The sequence below is a fragment of the Tinamus guttatus genome, unplaced genomic scaffold (assembly GCF_059628265.1).
Source record: "Tinamus guttatus ecotype Peru unplaced genomic scaffold, ASM5962826v1 Tinamus_guttatus_pri_ptg000140l, whole genome shotgun sequence".
Taxonomy (NCBI): Eukaryota; Metazoa; Chordata; class Aves; order Tinamiformes; family Tinamidae; genus Tinamus; species Tinamus guttatus.
Genome location: NW_028288674.1, coordinates 426,347 through 451,629, shown reverse-complemented (window position 1 = coordinate 451,629; position 25,283 = coordinate 426,347). Strand labels below are relative to the sequence as shown.

General features: G+C 42.0%; 1 protein-coding gene across 2 annotated transcripts in view; it reads left to right on the top strand.

Annotated features, from left to right (window-relative positions):
* The window catches only part of ADAMTS3 (ADAM metallopeptidase with thrombospondin type 1 motif 3), a 107,853-nt gene extending 94,566 nt beyond the window's left edge, over window positions 1-13,287 (top strand). The window contains exons 17-24 of one of the 2 annotated variants that reach the window (XM_088521956.1): window positions 142-225; window positions 1,583-1,663; window positions 3,228-3,391; window positions 4,072-4,237; window positions 4,980-5,112; window positions 5,387-5,594; window positions 6,343-6,460; window positions 11,997-13,287. In XM_088521956.1, the coding sequence (XP_088378082.1) occupies window positions 142-225; window positions 1,583-1,663; window positions 3,228-3,391; window positions 4,072-4,237; window positions 4,980-5,112; window positions 5,387-5,594; window positions 6,343-6,460; window positions 11,997-12,574 (1,532 nt within the window). In that variant the 3' untranslated portion in view covers window positions 12,575-13,287. The remainder of the gene's footprint in view (window positions 1-141; window positions 226-1,582; window positions 1,664-3,227; window positions 3,392-4,071; window positions 4,238-4,979; window positions 5,113-5,386; window positions 5,595-6,342; window positions 6,461-11,996) is intronic. The other variant, XM_088521957.1, reaches the window with a different exon arrangement.
* Window positions 13,288-25,283: the final 11,996 nt, after the last annotated feature.

Below are 25,283 nucleotides of genomic sequence, written 5' to 3'. Positions count from 1 at the left end.
AGATGTGTCTAGTACTACTTTAAACGTATTTGAACACATAATGAAATTTATGCATCATATTTGTAAAGCACATCTAGCTCTCAATTTAGTCAATGAAAGGACTTTTCTCCCATAACACTAATTACAGACGTTCTATTTAAGGGAAGACAAGAGGAGCATTTACATTGCCCAAAGGAGCTCGCAATATTTCCCTTTCTGAAATGAAGGAGTCTAAAAATATTCTGGGTAAGTTTCAAGTGCTTGCAGAAAGAGAGGCATCCATGGCAACTCCAGAGTTCTTGCTGCAGTTCTCATCTCCACCTAGTAAATAACACCAAACCAGGCAAAAGCTTTATGTTTCATATGCTTGACAGACGGTCAATATAAAGATTGGCAAATGCTGCTTGTGCAGCCAGACATCAGCCAGAATCACAATTTTACACGTTCAGAGCTCTTAATTTCTTTGTTTAAGAGTTTCCATGTCTGCCAGATACGTGATACACTATAGGTGCACTGGTTAGCCCCAGAATCCCCAGGGTGAAACAGAATTAGTTATATGCTGTGTCATGGGTTTGCGCTATACAGACCCTTCAAATTTGGGCACATCTACAGTGCTTCTCTATACCTGGTTTACCTAGATTTCACTTAGATTACATAGCAGAATGCAAAAGAAGGAAGAACTTATTCATATGAAATACTCTTTTTAAAAAGTATATGCAGGGAGATTTATCTTTAATATACAATTAAAAGAAAAACACAGAAATAGGAAAATACCATACACTTTTATAGTACTACACCCTTATATTCATTTAAAATCACTCACTTGTGTGTTCGTGAAGCTCTTATTTACAAGCACCTGTTGACAGGTGCTCAGGAAGTGTTGTCTTCCTAATGGCAATACTACTTACACCACACTTAATTCTTGTGGTTCAGACTGGTAAATAATTAATATATACATCAAAGATTGTTGCTTTTTGGAACAGATTTTTACCCTTACCTGTAGGGAATTCAGCCTTTTTATTTCAGCAGGAATAATTCAACAGATGCATTTTACATTCACAGATATAGATAGGTTGGGTTAACTTCCAGACAGACAAACCCTCCATGGACTGTAGCAATAATTTACTCTGTACTACATCTATCTTTTTGCAGAGTCTCAATGTTTCAGAATTAAGCAGACACATGCAAGACATTACCATCTAAAAGTAGAGTAAGTAAGCTCAAATCTAAGAGCCTGGCTGATGAGAAAAGTTATCAGGAAGACTTTTTTTTTCTCACTCCCATTTATGCTGAGAAACATAGGAAACATATTAATATCTTTTGTCTGAAATGTTAATTGATATGGCCTATAACAGTGTAGTCAGTCAAGTGACAAATAGATTTGTAACTGGTTTCTCTTTTCTCCCTGAAAGAGAAGAACAAAAGGAAGTCCTGTCAAATATGTTACAAAACTATTTGATTGGTTTCTTTCTGACACTGCTTTTTAGCTGATGGATGCCCTCTTCTGCAAGTAGGAGCTGGATAATATAGTACGCTACTAACCATAGCTATTACTTTTTATTTCCTTCTCTGCTTTCTCCATTGAATACTACACATGCCAAAGGGTACCTTAAGATGTTTGATATCCCTCCTGGTGCTCGACATGTGTTTATCCAAGAAGACGAGGCTTCTCCTCACTTTCTTGGTAAGTGTTTCTCTCCTCAGGTTTGTCCTAGAAGCATGACGGAAAGCACAGGGCAGTCATGCAGGATAACCTGCGAACTGAGATAACCAAATTAATATTCCTAGTGTTTAATTTATGCATTTAGAATTGCATGTTTAGGAAAGAGTTCTACAGCATAAGTTTAACAATCAAATATTTACCTTTCATCTGAATTCTTTAAAATTTTAAACTGACCCCAGTTTGCATGTTTACTAAAAAAAAGGAGCATGATCACTCATATTTAAACTGGCACTGCTAGGGTAAAAACTATATCTAGTTTTAGTGTGAATCCAACTCCATATCCTTACTTCTTCTTACTTGCTATAGATTGTGAGCCACAACTCTTATTGGAAAGCAAACTGGGGAACTTGTGATATATTTTGCAGTATTATGAAGTAATTTCATTTGGGATTTCTCTTATGTAGGGCAATTCATATTGTCAGTCAGTTTGTATCTTGCTACTTACTACTTCATAATGCTTAAGGGATTTTTAGATAAAACCAGAGGGATAATATTTTGCATGGATTTCAGCAAGCTTTTAATGAACTCTATATACCATGGCAATATGTAAGATCTGTAAACTCTTCAGGCAGACTTAAATGAGTTATTTAAGAAAGTGGGAATAAGGAAAGAAAAAATGAATTCAACTGTGGTAATGTCAAGAGAGAAAACCGTGGCTTTGAGGTACAGAGTGTAATTTGGACCAAGCACAACTGAGAGTAACTTTGAGCAGCACAGTTTGCCTTGACACTGAGTTCATCAAGCTACTAACCAGGTACTACGGATTGCCTGCATTGTGATTAATATAATCATAGTCAGCTGCAAGGTTTCCACATAGTTCTCTGTTTTGTTTTATTGTGCATTGAAAAAGCTGTGTAAGGAAAAAATTAGGGTCCATGTTTCAGGTTTCTAATATACTGGCTTGTAAACAGAGCATAATAATAATCCCCACAGTACGTGACTTGAAAGGTGTGTTGCAGGAACCGAAAAACAAGTAGTTCCTCGGCTGTTCAAATACTTCAGCTCTTTGTTTACTCATTTTAGAATCGAGATATACATGTATACACAAAAGAAATGTAATATGTTACACAAAGTGTTATTTTTGTAATCTGAGGTCTTTAGCAAATTGGGAAGTTAAGTTATTCTGAAGATTTGACTGAGGTCCTTGCTATTACCTGTGCTTCTTGGCAATTCAGCTAATGTGAGAAAATTTACACACGCATATTGTGCACAAAATAGGTGCTTAGATCCATTTCTATCTTTGTTTCTATATCTAATTCCTATGCAAAAGGAGGTACAAAATTCAATCAAGTAATTGTATGCATCTGTTATCAGACTGGAATGTGGTGGCTACACGAGATGGCCTGGGAGGCCCTTTCTCCATGCCAGTGCGTCTACAGGACTTGCCAATGTGGTTTTTGTTTTTTGGGTTTTTTTTTTTTTTTTCAAGAGTCTGTCTATAATATCTCCTGTCATATTTCACGTAAGCCACCATGATCGCAGATATGATGGGAGGCACGACAGCCACTATTTTCAATCCTTTTAGCAATTAAGAACCAGGCTACAGGACATTATATTCTGAATGGAAAAGGAGAGGAAGCCAGATCGCGATCTTTCATCGACCTGGGCGTGGAGTGGGAATACAGCATAGAAGATGACATAGAAACTCTACACACTGACGGGCCCTTGCATGACGCAGTGGTTGTGCTGGTAGGTTATATGCCAAGCAGTGGGAAGATGGTGTTCTTGTCTTTTATAAACATGCATGGACAATATGGAGCTTGTACCGAGGTAAAACTTTGCTGCGTGCTGCCTCTTGAAACATGTGTGCCGAGGAGGTGGCTCACAGGCTGAGGGTCTTTTCTCACCAACTGTTCAAGGAACATGCTTTCGAGAACACACTACTGCCATGCGTAGTGTTCAAGGCAGTAGTGCTTCCGCGCTGCCTTCCCCCGTAAACTGCTGCCCATTGGTGCAGTTGCAATGTGTCAGTCGCACGCCCAATATGGTGTTGTCTGACATGAGGGGGACACCTTCAGTGGACCAAAATGACACTGGATCAGGCTCCATGTCAGGTCACATTTGAGACCAACCCTGCCCAGCCAAGTATATTACTTGGCCACACCATCCTTCTGTCCTAGGTAATGGTGTCCACTTTGGCCAGATCAGAATCTTTTTCTAGTAAGGTATCCTATTTTACACAACTGCTTATATATCTCTGTGTTGATCTCAATATTCTTAGTTCTAATGGTGAAGATCAGGTTTTGTTTCTGTTAGTTAACTAACAGTTCCCACGTTTTTCCAAGAACCAGGCCTCGGTTTCTTTACTGTGCAAAGGAATAAATAATAGCTTTGGTCCTGTACCACTGTTTACATTTCATTATTAATAGATTATTCCTCGGGAGAATGATACAAGATCTAGTCTGACTTACAAATACATCATTCATGAGGATTCAGTACCAACTATCAACAGCAACAATGTCCTACAGGAAGAAATAGATACTTTTGAGTGGGCATTGAAGAGTTGGTCCCAGTGCTCCAAACCCTGTGGTGGAGGTAAATAGATGATGCAACAGCTTCTAGCGAATTATCAAAATAGAAACATAAAATTGGGGGGAAATGAATACTTCAGAAATCTTGTGCTTTCTTTTGCAAAGTAGCTTGTTACTTTGGGTGCCCAAGCTTAAAGTATTTAAGTGTCTCATTATTTAAAAGTGTCGTGCTTCCACCCTAAGAAGGAGAATTCCTTTTTAGGTGTCTAAATTCAGCACCCAGACCCAATTTGGAAGCATAGACTTGCACGTTTGTGCCCCTGAGAGTTAACCTGTGCTGTGTATATTACTACTTACACAGAGAATGGGGAATATAAATGTAAGAGTGACTTGAACTCTTGGCATACAGCAGTGGAGTAGGTGAGGTGTTCTGGCAGTGGCAATACTAAATTGAGACTTGGGATCTGTGTTCATTCTCAGGTTAGCCTGTGGCATGCTGCTTGATGTTAAGGAAGTAATTTCTCCTCTCCCTCTGCCATGACTGTGTGTGCTGCAGGGGTTAGACTAAAGGATCCTAAGCGTCTTTTCTGGCTTTAAAAACCTATCACAGTGCCATATTTTAAATAGCACTCACAATTTAGAACACCCTGTAATCATGTTGTGCCTGACAGTTGAACAATCAGTGGGTGTGTTTAAATATCATAAAATACCTTCCATAAAATAGTCCATAAACTGGTATTTAAGTAAAATAAAAAATCTTAATAGCAGCAGCATTTTTCCACTGATTTTTCTGAACTATTTTCCAGGATTCCAGTATACCAAATATGGGTGCCGCAGGAAAAGTGATAACAAAATGGTTCATCGCAGCTTCTGTGAAGCCAGCAAAAAGCCAAAGCCCATTCGTAGAATGTGCAATCTTCAAGAATGCACACAGCCTCTGTAAGTGTGTTTTGCACAAAAGTGTATGTGATTGTTGCTTGTGGTCGATGTGGAACTTCAACTAGGTTTGGTGGGATCCTGCTAGATTTCTAGAGTGGGATCCCTGTGTTATGAATGTTTTTTTTTTCTACCTGTATAAGAATGGTTACTGATCTTATTGAGGGATTTCAGCACAAAAAAAAAAAAAATCCTATGCTAAGGCCTGCCTGAGGTAGCAGCATTTTAGATATTGGGCAAATGTTGTGATGGCATATTATTCCTTTTTACTTCCCAGCTGGGTAGCAGATGAGTGGGAATACTGCACAAAAACCTGTGGGAACTCTGGCTACCAGATCCGCACTGTGCGTTGCATTCAGCCCCTTCATGATGGTGCAAACCGCTCTGTCCATTTCAAGTACTGTAGTGGAGATCGTCCCGAGAGCCGCAGGCCGTGCAACCGAGTACCGTGCCCTGCACAGTGGAGAGCTGGACCCTGGTCTGAGGTGGGTAAGCAGCAGTCAAATGTTTCATATTTCCTTAGCAGCAAATAACGTACCTTTGCTAACACCTCATGCCTCTGATGTCAGTGTTGTGCCTGGGTTGCCTCCACTGGTCAAAATTCAAGATCAGCACCAGATAGGCCCTTCCAACTTGAAGGGCTTCTGTAGCCTCCAAACATCCTAAGAAACAACACAAAAAATATTCAAGTATTGACCATGAGAAATATGAGATAAAATCCTGCAAAACATACGTTGAGATTTTGTTTATTTTTCTCCAAATAAAGTTACCAACTCTTCATTTCCCTGCTTCTGAGGGTAGCATATGTTTTTTTACCAGCTTGGACTGTGGTAGAATCACGGACTATTTCTGCAAGTGTTAGTGTCCACAAGTTACTTCCCTTGGCTATAAGGTTCAAATGTTTGTTCCTGACATTATAACAACACTAAGTTATGTCCTATGTCCTTATTTTCGTTATGTTACACAGTCCAGATCAATAAGTAACTACAAGTAGAATATATTCTTATAATAAATTTAACATTACAGAAAGCAAGACACCAAGGAAAATAACATCCTCCTCCTCTGCATATTTGTCTGTAGTGTCAAGTGACACAGTATCAAAGTCTGCTCAAAAAACAAACTGCTGGAATGTGTAGCATGACATGAAAGGCAGCCTCAGGCTATTTTAAATATGTAACTTGCACATTGCTGCGAATGGTGGGTGTCCTGAATTGTCTTGTGTCTATCCCGTAGTGTTCTGTGACCTGTGGGGAAGGAACCGAAACCCGGCAGATCCTATGCCGAGCTGGTGACCAGTGTGATGGAGAAAAGCCGGAATCAATGAGAGCTTGTAAACTCGCTCCATGTAATGGTAAGAAAACAACTTAAAATGACTGCAGTAGTTAAGGATAGCAATTCCTGTCTCAGAGCAGCACGTCTAATGCTTCTCATGTGCTGGGGAGAGACACGAGATCTTACCTGCAGCTTTAATTCTGCCTGAGAAACATTCTCTGCTCATGTGCATGGGCTTCTGCAACAGGGCAGTGTCTATGTTTGTGATTTGGTACTGTACTTATGTTTTGAAATTATGAGACTGCCAGGTGATAACTGCACAACTCTGTTCACATCTTGTGTGTTAAAAAATGTACCCTTCCTTAGAAACCTGCTTTTGTCCAGCTGAATGTGCCCTTTTGTTCAGCGCAGCAAAACTTGTGTTAGCTACTGGGGTCTGCCCAACTAGACTATTTAAAGCCCAAGATAAGTTTACAAGCCAGGCAAGTGAAGAGGGGAAAAAAAAAAAAAAAAAAAAAAAAAAGAAAAAAGAAAGAGAAAAAAAGCAGCTATGGAGCATTAAAATGTTCCTAAGAACCTCATTACATTGTTTTCATGGAACCATTTCCAACAGATACTGGATCTTTTCATGACAATAGAATCTTTCTTCCTTTGGGCCCATGACTCCATTAGTTTTTGGGGTTTATTTGTTTCTTTAAATCCTTCATGACAGCCCTAACGCTCAGAGTGCTGGTGGGAGAAGCAGACTCAGTGTTATAAGGGAGTGCAGTGTGCTTTCCCACAGAGTGACTCTAACTCTGCTTGCCGCATGTCTGGTAAAGATATCTGCTTCTCCCGTGTATGTCTTCCACTGCTATAGTCAAGTGCAGAAAACAATGCTGGGAATAATTAGCATTAAATGGTTTTTCCACTAGGTGGGAGCAAATCATTATATCTGACTTTACAAACATGATTTAAAGTTCTTTCTCTGTGGTGGAGTGATATTTTTCTTGTGTTAAAAATATTTCCAAAACTAAACAAATAAGGCTATGTCTTGCAGTCTTTTCAGACAAAGTTTTGACCTTGTCCTTATATACTTGAAGCACCAGGTGGGATTTTCTGGAAATTCCAGCATTAAATTCCTGACTTGCAGACTTAAGCACCACACAGTGTTTTTTTTTCCTGCTTGTGAGAGTGCTGTGTGTGTCTCATAGTGAGTAGTCAGAGCCAAATGCTGCTGACCCATATGACCAAGGAGTCGCTTAAAATGGATCTAAGCAATAGAAGACCTACGAATGCCAACTAAATCACATCAGTTAGTACTCTTTGTGTTTTTATTGTTTTAGATGCTTCAAATGCAAGTTCTCTTGTATGCTCCAGTGAATGAGGGATTTTTGTGGTCAGATGTAGATACTGGGGATGTCTAACAGGGTTCTGAAACCCCAGGTATGTTTCCTGAAAAGAGAGGACATAGTACACATCACATCAGCTGTGGAAGTGCCTTGCCACCGCACATGTACAGCACGACCCAGACTTTTATGAAAGTGCCGTGGATTAGTAGGGCATAGCCAGCTACATCCAGCCAAGTGCTGCATACCTTTGACAAAAACCACATGGCTCCCCATGGGTTCTGCTCCTCAGAACTTCCCTTTAGCACAAACCTCTGCTCTCTGCAGGGATTTGGGCCATAACTTTCGCCAAGTGTTGGGCTTTTCAGCCTTTGCCCTGAGTAGTTGACAGTGTTCTTTGAGGCCAAATAGTCTCTCTCTTTCACCACACTTGAGGTTTCTAGAGCATTCTAGGTTTTGGGGCCATCTAACTAAAATAGATAGTGTTCTGTAGTAGTTATATATTGCACTCCTAATACATGCTGTGGTATGCATCATATTTCTTTATTTTTAAATCTGTATGGTCCTAATTACTATTTCAATTTTTAGGGCATTGGACTTAGCAAAACATTAGTCTGAATCGGGTGCTTTTGGGTGAATTATTTAGTATCTCAATGCAAGATTGCTGAGAGTTCAATCTTGATGGAATTATCATGAACATATACTGCAGTTGATGTGATTTTTTTTGTACTGTATACATCTGTATTTCCCTTCTGTTTCACAAATACCACGATCTGCCTGCATGTGGGATGAGAGCCATCAGCTCTCCCACTATGTGCCTAAGTGGAGCAGAGTCTTGTAGTATGGAAAATAAGGGCAACTACCATAGATATATCACTTAATTTTCTATGCTTCTATGACAAGAAGAAAAAAGTAGGGGTGAGGGCGGGGGAGAGGCAGCAGAATTTTATTCTTTGGACCCATAGCTGCAGTCAAGTTTCTGTGGCTGTGGCAATTTTACTATCAAATTCTTGGTTTTATCTGTCTCAAATAAGAAGAACGGATTTAGCGGTACTTAGATTGATGGGCTTTTTATCGGGATCTATATAGAACAGATCAGAGAAAAGTATTTATATGAGATATTCTTCCTTTCCAGCGCATCATATAGGATAAAGGATTCTCCTGTTGTCTTAAGTTTTAGTCCATAAATACCAACTTTTAGCTCAAAGCAAGCTAAACAAGTATCAACAAGTGGGATGTGCTATCAACAAGTAATGTAAAGCTACAGTGATCCTGTGATAAAACTACAGTGATACTGGGTAATATGAAAAATTTGGAGTTAATTTAAAATTATCATATAGTAGCTTCATCTTCTAAAAGTTTCCAATGGAATCAATAAGTTTTCTTACATCATCTGCTCTTGGTAACTGCGAAACAAGTAACAGGTTGTGAGAAGGAGAATTTTTACCATGAACATCAGCAGGATACAAGCACTTACACACTCAGTAGGAAATGGTTGACAAGGCTGTGGAAAATTAACCTAAAAAAAAGAAAGAGATTGTGTGACTGTTTAGTTCAAAACTTGTTCTTGCTGAATCTGCTGAATGTAGCTAAGTACAAAATCAAATTGTTGCACTCTATGTTTGGGTCATGAAATCTAAACCATCAGGAACTAATATGAAGAAAACTAACCATGAGAGAACAGGATCAAATAAAGTGCATTTGTCACCGTGGAAAGGTAAAATAATTGCTTAGTGCTTTCCTTTTTGATTTGTTTGTCACTTTAGGTAAAATTATTTATTTAACTTACATATTGACACTAATTCACAGTGTATACTTAACAAGATTACTGCTGTAATTTTCCAAATCAGGTGTTTTCATCTATGTAGAAGCATAATTATAGTTCTGTATATGATGCACTAATATTAATATATATGTGTATATATATGCAAAAATTTGTGTTTCAATATTAGCTGTTCTAGTTTAGATGAATTATGAATATAGCCTTTGAATTTCTCATGCTAAATTCCTGCTGAAAATAGTTTTATATTACCTTCACAGTCTACACATACTTGCAAGCAAAGCTGCAGATTTAATGCTAGGTTTGTCAAGAACCAATAAACATCCAACCAAAGAAGCACTTAAGGATTAGGAGCAAGGAAAGTTTGTATATTACATGCCACAGTCATATAATTTTCCATTTATAAACAATTCCCCACAACCCAACTGATGCGAGTGTGTCTAAGTTTACTGAATTCAGTGGAATTAAGCTGATTTACATTGATGCAGGGATTGGCCTAGAGTTCATTTTTTTAAAATAGGGAAATTTGGTTGCCTAACACACTGTTGACATGTGGTGAGGTAGTATCTGTACACAGGTGAAAAAATATTGTGGTACAGAAAGCTAATTTAATTTCAGAGCTTAATAAGTGGTATTACATGCCATCTGTTGCTCATTAAAATGTTGACTACATAATTACTAACTGTGAATGCAGGAGTAGATGTGTAACAGATCTCAATAGTTTGAGTTAACTCTTGGCTTTTTACATTATAATTTTTCATACTTCTATTTATGTAAAATCCATCAATATCATTTCAAGTAAACTGTGGTATCTTAGGAAAAATCTGCTAATGGAAACTTCCTGCTGTTCTCTGTGCACAGTATTTGAATAGTTACTGGAGGATTTACTCATTTGTCCCACTTGCTGGTTTTCTCTCCTCTCAAGTATTACATGTCTGTATGTTCTTGGTCCAATTCTGGTGTCTTCCCAAGGTTTGAACACCCAGTTTAGGAGACTGAGGAGAGACATAGATGCCCTGTGTTTCTCAGAGTCCTGGTCATGGGGCTCAGTATAGCAAGGGAGACGCACACATCCAGGCACTATTCAGCACAGGAGTGGTCTATTTTGAGGGTCCTCGTAGACATCTGTGGGAAGGCAGTTGCATCTTTCTGCCTTCGGATGCCTTGACTTCAAAATAGCAGCATGCTGGCATGAATGCAGTGTTGACCTTGCTGCAAGCAGGAGGCCAGAATAGGTGACCTCCCGAGGTGCTTCCCAATCTGAATTACCCTGGTGGGTTTTCCTGCAGCATGTGAAGTTCTGAACAATGCAGATAAGGAACGGTCTAAACGAGCAGTGGGACGAGCTAGACACAGACAGAACTAATAACATATTAGTTTGGTCGATTTTAATCTGAATGCTTGAAACAAACCTCCTACCTTCCTATGGGCCTCGTCACACCTCTACTAAGGCACAAACTGAGGAGTATCTTGGCTTTTTTTTTTTCTCTGAAATGAGAGCAAAGGTTTAATTTTAACCCGCATTCCCTCAGAGAATATCAGGCTACCCAGGGAGCTTGTCATTTGATATGCTTACTATAACAGATTGCAAAGTTAAGAACCTTAAATCTTGAAAGTGCCACCTATTCATGAGTGTTAGAAGCTCTCAGCATTTTTTCCCAGTCTTGGTAACAGTAAAACTTAAAACGTTGCTCATATGACTGGTCAAATGCTGAAGCAGAATGGGAGGATGCAACAATACGTCTCAGCTCAATATAAAATATGCCTTAATTTCCTTCTGGCTTCTTGTGTTACTGCTTTCCTCTTTGCCCATTTGATCTGAATATTGCCTTTCTGCTTGTGAAACAAATATCCAGCAAATGCTCAAAGACACTTTGACGTTTTTGACATCTTTAAAACCTCTGATATCTTTAAGAATCTTTCTCTGCATGAAACGCATCTCACACTTATCTTTAAGGCTTAGGTTTGATTAATGTTTGTTAGAAACTTTCCAGGTATTTTTAGGTCACGGAAGAACTGAGATATATATTTTACACAACTAGAACTACTTATTTATAAAAGATCATTTAAAAAACAGCTTTGAGATATTACCTGAAATTTATTTTCTTTAAGGAAGATTTATTTGTTGAGAGATTGTGTTCCCAGGGTAGAAGTGGAGGTGGTTTTGGATGAGTAAAACTACATATAGCTTTGAGGTTTTCAAGTCTGGCATATTGCTATCTGTGGCTCTTTGCAAACATAAGCATGCCTTTCCACACCTCTTCCCCTCTGGTATGCAGAGAAACCAACACTTTCAAAGCAACTGGTTATTTCTTGGTTCCCAACTAATGCATTTTCAAAGTCACTGGGGTGTTCTTTCAGGGGATCAGGCATTTTAGGTTGCATATCCTGAGTAGCCCGTGGTTTTGAAAATGTAGGCTCAGCACTTTTCAGTGCTCACCCAAGTGCAGTGCAGGCATTTCTGTGTTCTCCTTAAGTTTAAGATCAGGCTTGTGTTTGTTTTGCAGATGAGCCCTGTATGGGAGACAAATCTATCTTCTGCCAAATGGAAGTGCTTGCGCGTTACTGTTCCATCCCTGGCTACAACAAGCTGTGCTGCGAGTCCTGCAGCAAACGCAGCAGCACCCTCCCACCACCCTTCCTTACAGAAGCCGCGGAGACTGAGGAGGAAGCGATGTTTGATCAAAGCCACCTGCCCAGGGCCTTGGCAATGCCAACGTCTTTAGCACCCCACCGTGCCGAGTTCCTGCCTGGAAGAAGTTCCCTGGGCAGGCTTCCCTCCTCGGAGCAGGAGGGAGGCACGCGGGTCTCGCTGCCTAACACCAAGCCCAAGAGTGCTGAGTTTCCGCAAGGGAGAGCTCCTCCAGCAAGCAAGACTTCCAGGCTGTTTGCACTGCCTCACCAGCCACCTGCCAACAGCAGCAATCTCAGTCCTCATAACACCCAGCCTTTGGCAGCAGCCATTCCTATGGTGCCAACTAATAACACTCCAGCCGGAGCCTTTTATCCATGGAGAACCTCAAGGAAGAGTGAGAAGCATCCAGACAAGAGATGGCCCTCGAGGCCTTCCACTGTGGAAAGATGAACACGAATGCCACATGGAAGATAGTAATGGAAAGAGGGTCTTTGGCTTCCATTTCTTTACTTCTGGACGTTATGGTGCATGCTGCTTTCCACAAGCAGGACACTTCAGATCATCAGCTCATTCTCCTTGTAAATACAAAGAACAAGAAGTGCTGGTTCACTTTCTAGTTGCTCCTGTCTTCCTCTCACACTTGGTTATCCGGTGAGTTTGAATACATTGGAGGAAAGCACCAAAGAATATCCCTAACAGTGAGCAAAAGTTGCTGAGGGCATCAGTCATGATATGGAAAAGCAGCCCTGACCTCAGCACTCACCTCATTTTTTTTTATTTTTAAACACATGTAGAAGATACCCCTCCACAAAAGGTACCAAACGTTTACACTTTACAGAATACTTTTGCAATGGAATAACTGAATCCATAAGACTTGTTTTGCTAATTTATCTATATAAATGGTATTGTATGAGCAAAGTTGGAGCTGTTGTGTAAATACTGTATATTGCAGAAAATCAGTATTATTTTTAAGAGTTTTGTGCAGTCAGACAACTGTTTACCTATGTTACATTTCTGGACAATTGCTAGGTGCCTGCCATTGAGTACTGCCTTATTTACATTCCATGAGTTGATTTTGAAAGCAGCATTATCATAAAAGGAGGAGTTCCATTTTCATATAAATTACATCTACTGACACTAGGAAAGGGCTTATTAAGTATTGACAATGTGATGCTTTCTTCTGGAATAGGGGGAAAAAAAGTGTAAACTTAAAGATAGGAATCTATCTATTGCCACCTGCCCACTGAAACTAGGTTTAAAGATTCTCGGGTAATTCCAGTCCCAGGTTGGAAAAGCAATGACTTGTGCCTGTAAAATGAACAGCAACACCTCTAGCCTACACTTACAGGCGTTGCTTCAGTGGAGAAGTAGCAGTGCCATCCTTTTGCATAGGAGGTCAGATGAGTGTAGGAAACCATGTATATACTGTAAGTACTGTAATGTTCACAAAACAAAAATGAGTTGTGTATTCCTGAAAAAGCTGAAAAAGCATCACAGAGGTAGAACAGGCACTAACAAGAAATAGCTGTGGCAAGACTTAAAATAGATTTTTTTTTTTCCTACTGGAAGCATTGATTTCAAGGTGAGAGAGATATTTATTTTCAGCATGGTTCACCTCAGTCTCCACAACCACAATGCATCTGACTGCAATTATGTACTAGTAATTTATGTCAATAACCATCTTGTTCACAGTCCATCCAATCACACTCTCCTGTGTGTTGCTGTAAAGTACTTGTATATAGGATTGAGAACTAAAGATATTTATTAAAAGTTGAATTCTCGATAGTATTTTATGTACTAAATATTTACAGTAAGGGCAGTTGCCTATTTCTTTTTGCCAAGATAAAATAGAGAGATGTAATTAGATACCTGTACATGCTATTGCATATGGATAGAACAGAAATTTAAGCTAACTAAACTACTGTAGAGAAATTGTTGATCTTATTCTTTACAAAAAAAAAAAAAAGTCTGATGACATTTTTAAAGGCATCTTTAATTTCTATATAGTTTATTAAAGTTTCATGTGCAATTTTTGCTTCCCCATTAAAAGAATCCTCACGATTGATGTGTTTAAAAGAACAGTGAATATGTAGCACTAACATATTGCAAAATAGATTAGAACTCCCTGGATTCAAATCTAGAAAGAAGCGTATGTAGTGATGATACAGGATCACTAGACTTGAATAAGGATGATATTTTTGTCAGGAGACTATTAATGTAAATGAAAGTATAGGTAGATTAATCTTGTACAGGGGAGTATAGGTCCCGTTGTGCAAGATATCTTGCACTGCCATGTGCATAACCTAACCATGAAAGCATTGACTGGACACCTCTAAAGAACTGCTGCTACCTTCCTGCAAGGCTTTTGAAGGTCAAAGGAGTTAGTATTAAATAGATTGTACAGACAATCCCTGAGCCTCAAACAGACAAAGAGGGTGTGTTTGTTACTTTGAAATTCCCCAGAAGTCAAATTCTATTTCTTTCTGCCTCTTTTACATATATACAATATGGGTGTAGATAATCATTGTACCTTTTTGCTTTCTTTTCTAAGAAGCTAATTTTTCTTTCATTAAGGTGTACACTACTGATACTGTTTGTTGTATTGGGGAGCACGTAGCAATAAAAACTTTTAATGTAAAAAGTCTTTCTCTGGTTTTGTTCATATAGGAGGACTTTATTCAAGGTTTGTATTTTTGCATCCTTAAACTTCACTGTCATGAAAAGAAGATAATTTGTTTTTTAAAAAATAAATATGTAATTCAGAGGTCCTGCTTCTACCATTGGAGAGCATAGGTTACAGAGAAGATGGGGGAAGGAAGGAATGAATTTCCTGTGATCCAAAGTTGATTGCTAGTATGAGCGACACTGTCCTGGTAGCAGCTCCAACCCCTTCAGTAATATGTAACATTTCGGGCTGTGTTTTTTAAAGATCTGGTGCTTAGGAGATTCTGTGCCAGTTGAACACAGAGGAGACAGCTGTTCTCCTCTGCTATGTCTGTAAATTGTTTCTGAGTAGGTGAGTTTTCAGGTGGATTCCGTCCCTGATAACTTGAATAAAAAAAAACAAACACCACCACCACCACCAAAAAAAAAAAAAAAAAAAACCCTGTATTATTTTAGTACTGCAGCACTTCCTAAAAATAGCCTTCTGGTACATCTGTTTTGAAGCAATTTTGGGACCATTCATGCACAAGGATGCATCCTTTGAAATAATTGCTGTTTCCCATTTGAAAAGTACAGACTTAACATCTGCAGTTGGTATTTGTCTAATGACAGTAGCTTTTTTGTGAGCACTAGGTGCTGGCATATAAGGGCAAGTGGGGCATGTGTACACTCATATGCAGGCCCACAGACCTGCTGACTCACACTAACAATTAAGGAAAGCTGGCTCACTGTCAGATTGCCCCATGCATCTGTTTCATTACTTGAGATAGTGATGGATCATGTATGTCAACATAAGACTTTTTTTTTTTTTTTAAGCAACAGTCCAAAAGGTGAAAGACAAAATAATGTTGCTTCAATTCAGTAGGTAACTGGAAGCTGTAGTAGTGGTCCTCCAGCAAGTGTCCAAGGACACTGAAAGTGCCATCTGGCTGCAAAGTGAGCCCTTTTACGTAGTTTAGGATGCTGTCCTAGGCAGAAACACTTCACTAGAGATTCACCGCTACGTGGTCATTCAGACCCTTTGCTCAATCCAAAACAACAACTTGGCTTTCTTATAAGTATTTAAGAGCTAAGGTGATTAATAAGCCTCTAAGGAGAGCAAATAAAGCTTTTTGCTTCAAAGAAAACACTGTGTATTGTCACATGTTCTGTCAACAATTCAGTCTATGTTATTCATTCCTGTCTTTGTGCCTGAACAGGCTCTGGGGCAGTTTCCAGTATTTCTTGCATGACACTGGGAAAGTTACCTATATCATGTTTGCATCTCGCTGCTGCTTCTTTCAAATTCCAGCCTTATGGGATATATTCCACAGCAGAAATAATCTTTGTATTGATCCAAAAAAAAAAATAGTGAAGTGTTTCCCAGTTATAGCTGTTTGTGTTCAAGGAGAATTAATCCAAACCGGAACTTCTAGAGAAAAGCTTATGACTATGATAACAAAAATGGGAGGGCTTCATCACAGAGGTGGAGACTATGGTAATGTTGGCTTATTAACATGGCAAAACAGGCTGAGCATGAAGGTTAAGTGCTGTTTGTATGTACAGAGGGAGTACAAGTTTGTATCTTACAGGGAGTAAGAACATGGCAGGCAAGAGAGAACTGGGTTTACAATACACAAATAGAAACATCATAGAGAATGTGACCTGTGTTATGCCACATACCTCCAGTAAGGACCTGCTAGCTGGAGTCCTGCACAGTGCACTGTAATATACCTGGCTGATGAGAGAAGATTTCCAAGCAGCTCTGCTGAGGCTGGGAGGCCACAAAAGAGGTAAACTCCTCCTGGTACCACCAAAGCACCTGAGAGTCTTGGACTGGATATCACAGTGCTGCAAACGCATGGGGCACCTGCAAGGGGAAAACAGGTTGGGCACATAGTTCCCTGTTTCTATGTTGGTTTGCACCTGAACTTGCTAATAGTATTTACATATTTGATCTGTAATTATTCATTTTAAGTCCAAATGATGTAGTAAGTTTATATTATTTGGTTTGACTTCAGGTCTCTGCTAAATCTCTGTGTTAGTATATTCTGCTACGAATTCTATCTTTCAAGTATGTTGAAGTATGTTAAGTTTGGTAAGTAAATCTGAAGTAAGCCTCTAATGAAATTGAAATTCTTGCCCAGAAGTCTGATAGTAGTATTTGATAAACAAGGAACTTTTAAAACTGTCAAGATCTATTTAAGTACCACTTCTGAGTGTTAGAAGAGCTCTGTTAATCAAGTTCAGTATGCAATCAGTTATTGTAAGCGGCTTATAACTGGCACTGACAGTTGTAAATTATACTGGTTTTTCAATTCTGGAGTGGAAGTTGCAGTTCCTGATAGTTACTTATTTGAAACTGGAGGAAACTCCCAATTTATGTATTTCTAGCAACTTTCACGTTTGACCACATGACAGCCTGTTGACTGCAGACTCAAATTGCAATTTCAAAAAAAATACCTATCTCTGATGTTATCTCAAGTATAATTAAAGCAGAGATGCCGGAAGCTCTAACTAGTATTTCAGGAAGATGACAACCATCTATATAGAAAATTGATAAAATGATTTTCCTTTTCAGGTTTTTAAAATGCAGAAAAGAAGTTCAGGCTTAGACTATTTGATACTAACACAGGTGCTGTAGTAACATTCTCTTTTTTTTTTCTCAGGGGATTCACATTTTCATTTATTTATGTTTGTTTATTTTTCAAGTAGACCTCTGAAAGAAAGGACTAAAAATCTCTCATAATTGCAAGGTGTAATATGAATTAGCCTTTCTAATCACAATAGAACAGCAAGGTGAAGCTTCTTAACACCTGGGGGAGCTTCATGTTAAGAACTATAATCCCATCTGCTGGAGACTGTAGCGAAATCAGAATTAAGTGTCTCATCACCATAAGGTAAATGTAATGAGGCAACAGGCTCCCTGGGGTGGAGGTGGGGGAGTCTTGCTAACGAGCTTGTCCTCATTTAGGGGAAGCAAGTCCTGGGTCTCCATAGGAAATCAGCCAGAGACACAGGGAACACAGAACTGTGGTGCACCTTGCTTGATACTAACACTATCTCATTATCATTTGTTACGTATTCAGGGGACTGAAGGCTCCTTCGAATGCTCTGGGCTCATCGGAGATGTCAAACTGAGCCCAGTCTGGCTCCACAGCCTCATTTTTCACTTACTGCTACTGGTGCCACAGACGTCAAGCCACACGATCCCAGAGGTGGTGCTCTGCACTGGCCATGCAACAACTTAGCAGCCACATGAAGTTACTTCACGTGCTGCAGATGCATCCTGGCAAAACGTGTCAGCTGGACTGCCTGCAGGCAGGACCCCAAACTGCAGGCAAGCTGGAGCCCCTTCCACACACGCAGCGGTGGTACAGCCGTGCCCTGCAGCAGCAGATTTGTGCCAGGGAGCGCAATGGAAAGGATGAACAAGATGACCCCCAACTGAACAGATATCTGCATGGGTTTTGACAGCAGCTACATGGTCTGATACGGAGGTGAGCACTTGGCCTCTTTTGCCTGCATCTGCAGAGGACCTCTGCTGTGGAGCGGTCCTCGCTTTCCTCAGATGTGAGATACTTTGATTGGTAGCCTTTTATGACTTGTATTTGTAAATAAAGCTTACTTAAGAAACAATACTGCATCTCAGTGTACTTTTTAAAAACATGGTTCCTTGGGCACTACAAACAGGGAATGTACATTCAAACACTCTGTTTTGAAGGGCAATCTTGCTCTGCTGGTGCTTTTATGGCTACCAGAGACAAAGCTTTCTCCTTCTGGTAAAACTGTGTGTCAGAGCTTGGGGAATATTAATGAGTGTGAAGATGGGCTTTCCTGCTCCCCTCACCTCGCTGTGCCTTGAAGCTTAAGGTAAGAGACTAGCTGAATGTACTCCAGGCAGCAGCGCCTAGTCAAGGCAGAGTTTGGACGAAGAATCATGCCACATGGTACCCAACCTGCCAAGAGACTGGACAACTGCAGCCTCTCCTCCTTGGGAGTCCCTCTCATCCTCTACACTGAAGGCTTCTGCTGTGCTCCAAAAAGTACCAAGAAGCTTCTATCTCCTCATATTGCCTCATGCAGTTAGCTGGCTAGTTAGATGGATAAGCAACCACAGTTAAGTGCCTTGGAATATAACAGTCCTTCTTCCCCAAGATATTCATGAAGCAGAGCAGGCCAGGACAGTTACCTGTGCAAATCTGCATTTAATAATCTCTCACTAGGCTGCATTCAGTCACCTGCACATGGGATAGAACAGAAAGGAGCTATGAAGTCCTGACGCCCCTCAAATTAGACTATCACAGGCTGAGTATCTGCTGACACTATGAACAAAGATCTGTCTGCTCTTTAGAATAGGAGGCCATAGTGGGTGCACATTTGACACAGGCATTGACAAGGGGAAAGGAAGGGCAGCTAAAGGACTTGCTGGCTGCTGCTTTCACCTCTGTATCAACTCTATTAAGTCAGGAGACAATGAAGAGCCCTCCTGTCAGACAGTATCCTATTTGAAATTCATCTCAGAAGAGATTAACAGCAAATCTGTGACCTGGGGCAAGCTTACTCACTGGCATGATACATCAGGGAACCACAGTAGGGACTAAATAATCAGTTCCTGTCTATTTAGAGAAGATTTGGGTAGAACACAGATGACTCAATTCCATTCCTTTACAACAAAATCAATCCTATCTGGAATGTACCACGCCTGAAGGCATCATATGACACAGCTTCTGCCACCTCCCCATATTCTCTTCCTCTCTGCACAACACCAGTTGCAGGTGTTGTGCCACAAGGGAGAGATGCACGTGCCATACATTCAAATTCCACTTGCCACATAGGTAAAGAATCTAGAGGAGCATCCTGGACTGCAGTGCGTGCCAGCTCTGGAAGACAGAGTAAAGACAGTTTTGAAGGTTCTTCCTGATTAACTCCAGTTTCTAACTCTCGCTTACTGCATGTTCATAACCAGTGAAGGCAACTAGAGTACTAAGACATAACAGTAAATGACAAGCTTGAACCTGTGATGCTTCAAAAGGAAACCTCAAACCCAGACTGCCTCTGCAGCTTGACCAGCCTGCCATTTTGTGCTATTCATGCCCCTCTATTAGAAATATGAGGACTGAAAGTAAAATCACCTGAAAGTTATAAAGCAAACCAGAAAGCAGGATCACAGCATGGAGAAGACAGCTTATATAGGGAGATGGCAGGCTATCAATTTATACAAGGAACTCATGGCATACTCAGGTGAAAATAATTAGGAAATTAGCACTTAATTAGAGCAGCCTGTGGTGCCTGAAAAGAGGTGTCTCTTCCAAACTACATTATGTAATCACTCTGTATTTGCATATTTCCTCACTAATATGTTAGTTTCCACACAAAATACAGATCTTCCTTGTAAATGACTATATAGTATTTTCTTTTATAAAGGATCCAAGATACTATGAAAAGAACCTGAATTAAAAATGCTCCTGATGCTGTGAAAATACTGAGAAAAATAAGAGCTTGTATTTTTTTGGATAAAAAACTGACACTGTCATCACTCATAAATATATAAAATGACCCATCCTCAGATGTTACAAATTCTACCTGTAAGTTTATGAGGAAGAATCAAGATAGATAGTCCACACCTGCAGTGATATTGCAACAACTGACATGTTTTTCAAGGTACACTCTCTGTGTACTCATCTAGGGAAATTAATTTCCAAGTAATTCACAACAGTTTAGCCTTGAAACTACGTTATCTGGAATTACACCTATCAGAGAAAATCTCTGAATTTGTCCAGCTGGAAAAGACCACATGTGCATTTAACTTTGATTTGAAGCCTGTTAGGGGAAACCAGAAGATTGTGCCAGAAAATGAGGACCAGTTGACAATTCGGGGAACTGTCTAATCATGCCTTGTTGTCTGGGTAACCAGAGTTTCTTGCATATCTCCAGCTGCAATGCAGCCCAGAATACCCCCGCCACGATAATTTTAATTTCATAAGGATTTCCTGAGCAATTATAGGATCTGGGACCATATCTGGGTCAATATGAAACTTGGTGTGGGCTTCCCTGGTATGGAGTCAATCACAATTAAAGCATCATCTGCTGAAAGAAGTACCAGCTGGTCTTTTGCTGGTAGAAGTTTGCAAGGGCATTAATCAGTCTGCCTTGAATTGAGGCCATATGTGCTGACATAAACACCACCATTCACCTAAGTTCTCCTTCCATTTATAGTCTAGGAACTCTTTAAAACACATTTCTAACAGCTGAGAAACTCCTGCAGCTGAACCTGTATCCTTCTGCCTCACTCACATGCTCATTTAAAATTCATCAGAAAAACAAAAAAACACAAAGCCCCCATGTTTCTTGTACCTCCATTCTCCCTCTACACCTTAAGTGCAGTGCTTGAAACCTCTTTCTGTAATATTAAAAATGACAATCTGCCTATAGACTTCTAGTATACCAGCTTAGGCAGCTTTAAAGATATGGGGAAGTGTTTGACTCACTCACTCAAATGAAAGTAACTCTCCCATTTTATGCCCTAAAACCTTGGTTTTGTTCGGACTATGGGCAGCTGGTTCCCGCCCAAGCCACAGCCTTCTGCTCTGAGACTTTGCCTCTACCACCCACCTCCCCCTAAGGCAGCTGCTGTCCCCTCCCCGTTATCCCTAAGAGTTTTTTTTTTTTTTTTTTTCCCTCACGCAAACCCCCGTCTCCCACTTGGCTGCCTTCCCCCCGCCCCATCACTGCCCATCCTGCTCCGGCGCTTCCCCTGGTGGAAACCGCGGCACCGCGGGCGCAGACCCTCCAATCCCTGGGAGCACTAACTCACCCTTCAACCCACACGGGCACCAACCCACCCTTCCTTGCTGCCCCAGAGGCCGCGGGTGAGCAGGGGCGATAAGCGGCTTGGCTGCTCCTTGCGCGAACACTTCCTGGGAGCTACGCGCCGCTGAAGACGCGGCGGCACCGCCGCCCGGTGGCCGCGAGGCGCCTTAGCGCCGCGGCGGTTGCTAACGGTCGCCGCGCGCCCGCAGGCGACACGCGCTGTGGCCACAGGGCGGCCGCGTAACGGCCGGGCGCGCGGGTAACGGCCGCGAGCGCAACAGGTGAGTGCGCGGGCGGTACCCAGACAGCGTAACGGTCAATCAGCAGCCGTTAAACAGGAGAGTAATGATTGGTGAGGCAAATAACGGTCGGACGGCAACGATTGGTCAGAGCCTGGAGGGCGGTCCCGCGGGAGGGGCGGGGCCTGAGCTTTAAAAGGCTCGCGCTGGCGCCGGGGCCGCATTAACAGTTATACCCTCGAGCAGGTCGGGTCTCCTGCTCCGCCGCCTGCAGCCGCGGGCTCCGGCCGATCTCGGCACCGGTGAGTACGGGGCGGAGGGCCGAGCTCCAGTCGGAGCCCCGCGGGAACGGAGCCGCGGCGGGGGAGCGGCGGCCCGGGGAGCCCAGCGGCGGCGGCAGCGGAGCTGGCGGTGGGTCGAGTGTGACGGCTCCCGCGGCGGGAGGCGGCGAGGCGGCACCGGCCAAGTGCCGCGGCTCCGAGGCGGGCAGGGTCGGCGCCGGTGGTGGGGAATAAAGGCCCGAGGGCCGAGCCCGGCGCCCCCTGTCCCGCTGCCCCACACACGGTCCCAGCGGCCGCTTGCGGCCCAGTTCCCAAGCACGGACACACCGGCCCGGGGTCCCCAAGCTCTGCACACGAGGACGGGGAGGGGGGAGCGGGGCGGCGAAGGGCGCGTTTCGGGGCTCGGAAACGGCGACGGCGTCGGCTGTTTCCGAGGCTCAGAAACAGGCTCCAGCCTGTGCTTCTGGGGCTTGAAACGGGCTCAACTTGGCTGGTTTTGGGTCTCAGAAACAGGGTGATGTGGGGCAATCTGGGGGCCCAGGAAGGGAGGTGACACACACATGGTGGGGGGGCTTGTGAGCAGTGTCTGTTCCAGACCCCCAAAATGAGCCACTGAGCTGAAGTCAGGCCTTGGGGGGCTGCCATCCATAGCAGAAATGGACTGCAGGGCTTGAAAGACAGCTCAGTGGGGGCTCTGAAACAGAGACTAAGTGCTGTGTTTTGGATGCTCAAAAGCAGGTTCATGGGGCTGGTTTCAGAGCCCAGAAATGGAGGCTAAGTCCTGCGTTTTGGGTTTCTGAAAGTGGTTATATGAACTGCTTTGAGGGTCCAAAAACAGACTAAGTGCTGTGTTTTTGCAGACTATATGGACAGTTTGGGGGGCTCAAAAGAACAGGGGGCCTGTGCTTTGAGGAGCTCAGAAATGGAGACTAAGTCATGTATTTTGGGGGCTCCAAAGCAGGTTCATTTGGACTGGTTTCTGAGCTCAGAAATGGAGGTTAAATCCTGTATTTTTGGGATTCAGAAACAGGTGCAATGAACTGCTTTGAGGACTCAAAACCTGAGATTTAGTCTAGCATTCTGGGTGCTCCAAACCAGGCTCTGGGGACTGTAGAGAGGCCTCACAAGCAGAGACTAAGTGCTGCATTTTTGGGTTCAAGATCAGGCTCTGGGGGCTGCTTTGGGGGCTCAGAAACACAGGCTAAGTGCTGCATTTTTGCTGCTCAGATCTGGGTTCCTTGCCCTGGTTTCAGGGCTCAGAAATGGAGACTAAGTCATGCGTTTTTGGGGCTCCAAAGCTACTTCCTTGGTCTGGTTGGAGAGCTCAGGAATGGAGACTAAGTCCTGCGTTTTGGAGTTTGGAAACAGAGACCAAGTCATCTGTTTCCAGCCCCAAAACAGAGGCTGGGGAGGTTCTTTGTGCGGGGAGGGGGAGGGCTGGGAGGGTAGTTGGCCTGGGGGGTGGGAGGGGGGTGGTTGGGTGCGTGGACCCTCACCGGAGGTGGGGGTCCGTTCGCGGGCGCCGCGACGGCAGGGAAGCCCCCATGCACCAGGCCGAACTCTGCGTCTGACTTAGAATATACAGCGAAAAGCGCTTTTCAGGGAGGAAATGCAAGTAGACACCATCTGCCAGTTCCAATATTTATTTATTATTTATACAATCATTTCAATAGTTATTAATCATATAATAAACTTTTTATTCAATATTAAGTGACAGGCATATTCAAGTTATGACATTGATTGATTTATGACTATGTCAAAAGCCCAGATAGCTAAAATGAGCTGGAGCTATAATGCGCTTGAAATAAGTGGAGCTGTCTTGAGCCAAGCTGGAGTCGTCACGAGGTCAGGCCAAAGTCCCAGCATCAGATCCAAGGAAGGCGCAGGCTGGATTGTAGTGCAGGCGAGGAGTCCGTCCGCATGGGGCAAGTCTGACTGGCGCTGGGGTGATCCAGCGAGGAGGCCCACGGCGCGCGCTCTCCAGTGGGGCCATCTCGGGCATCGTGTCCCAAGCAGATGCAGCACGGGGTCTGTGCACAGTTCCTGTCCAGTCGCCTGGCAGAGCATCCGTCTCTCGCTGGGTGGACAAACCTGGGACACAAAGTGCATCGGGCAGCGCGGCCGGACCTCCTGCTCGAGGCGAGCGCAGCTCTCCAGGCGACGCGGCTCCGCACTGAGCTACAGCAGAGAAAGCTCCAGACTCACCCGGGAGGGCTGGACACGGCACCCCGGGCTCTGCGCGCGGTGGTGGCAGCCAAGAGCCGGCGCTGCGGGATCTGCATCAGTGTCTGTCACAGCTGGGGCTCCTCCGCATAAAAGTGACAAAAACACTAAAAGAGAGAAAAAAACCATCAAAGATTCACATAAAGAATCAAGTCAGAAACTAGCAACAAAAGCAATCAAAAAGGTGAAGTCAAAAACAGCATCAAATAAAAATCACAAAATCAAAACCCAATGTCAATACCACCCCCCCACAAAACAGTGAATGAAAAAAGCATTAGAATAAAATCACTAAAGCTAAGGCTAAAAATAGCATTAAAAAGAAAAATCACAAAAAGTGAGGTCAAAAATGAGCATAAAAAAATCCAACCAAAAGGTGGATTTTTTAATTAACATCAAGATCAGCATCAACTAAAATAACTACCAAACTACAAAGAAAAACTACAAAAAGCAGCATCAAGAAAAAGATTGTCAAATTAAAGCGCAGTGTCAAAAAAAGTAACACACAAAACAGTGGGAAAAGCACAGAGAAAAACCTTCATCAAAAAAAGAAGCAAGAAAAGACAAAAAGCAAGAGTCAAAAATAGCATCAACAACAAAAAAAGGCCAAAGTCAAGGAGAGAGCATCAAGAAAAGGGACGGTTAAAAAAAGATATTGAAGAACTAGCATCAACAAAAAGTCACAGAGAAGTGAAAAAGCAGCATCAATAAAAGCATCACAAAGAAAGTGAAATTAAAGATTAGCATAAAAAAGTCAAAAATCAACAAATAAAAATCACAAAAAAGTGAAGTTAAAGAACTAGCATCAACAAAATCTCCTCACAAAACAGTGAATTAAAAAGCATTAAAAGAAAATCACAAAGAAGGCAAAAAGGAGTATTAAAAATCATAAAAAATGATTAAAATCACCAAAAAGTGGAGTCAAAAAAAAAATCAATATTAACTTTAGCATTAACCAAAAAA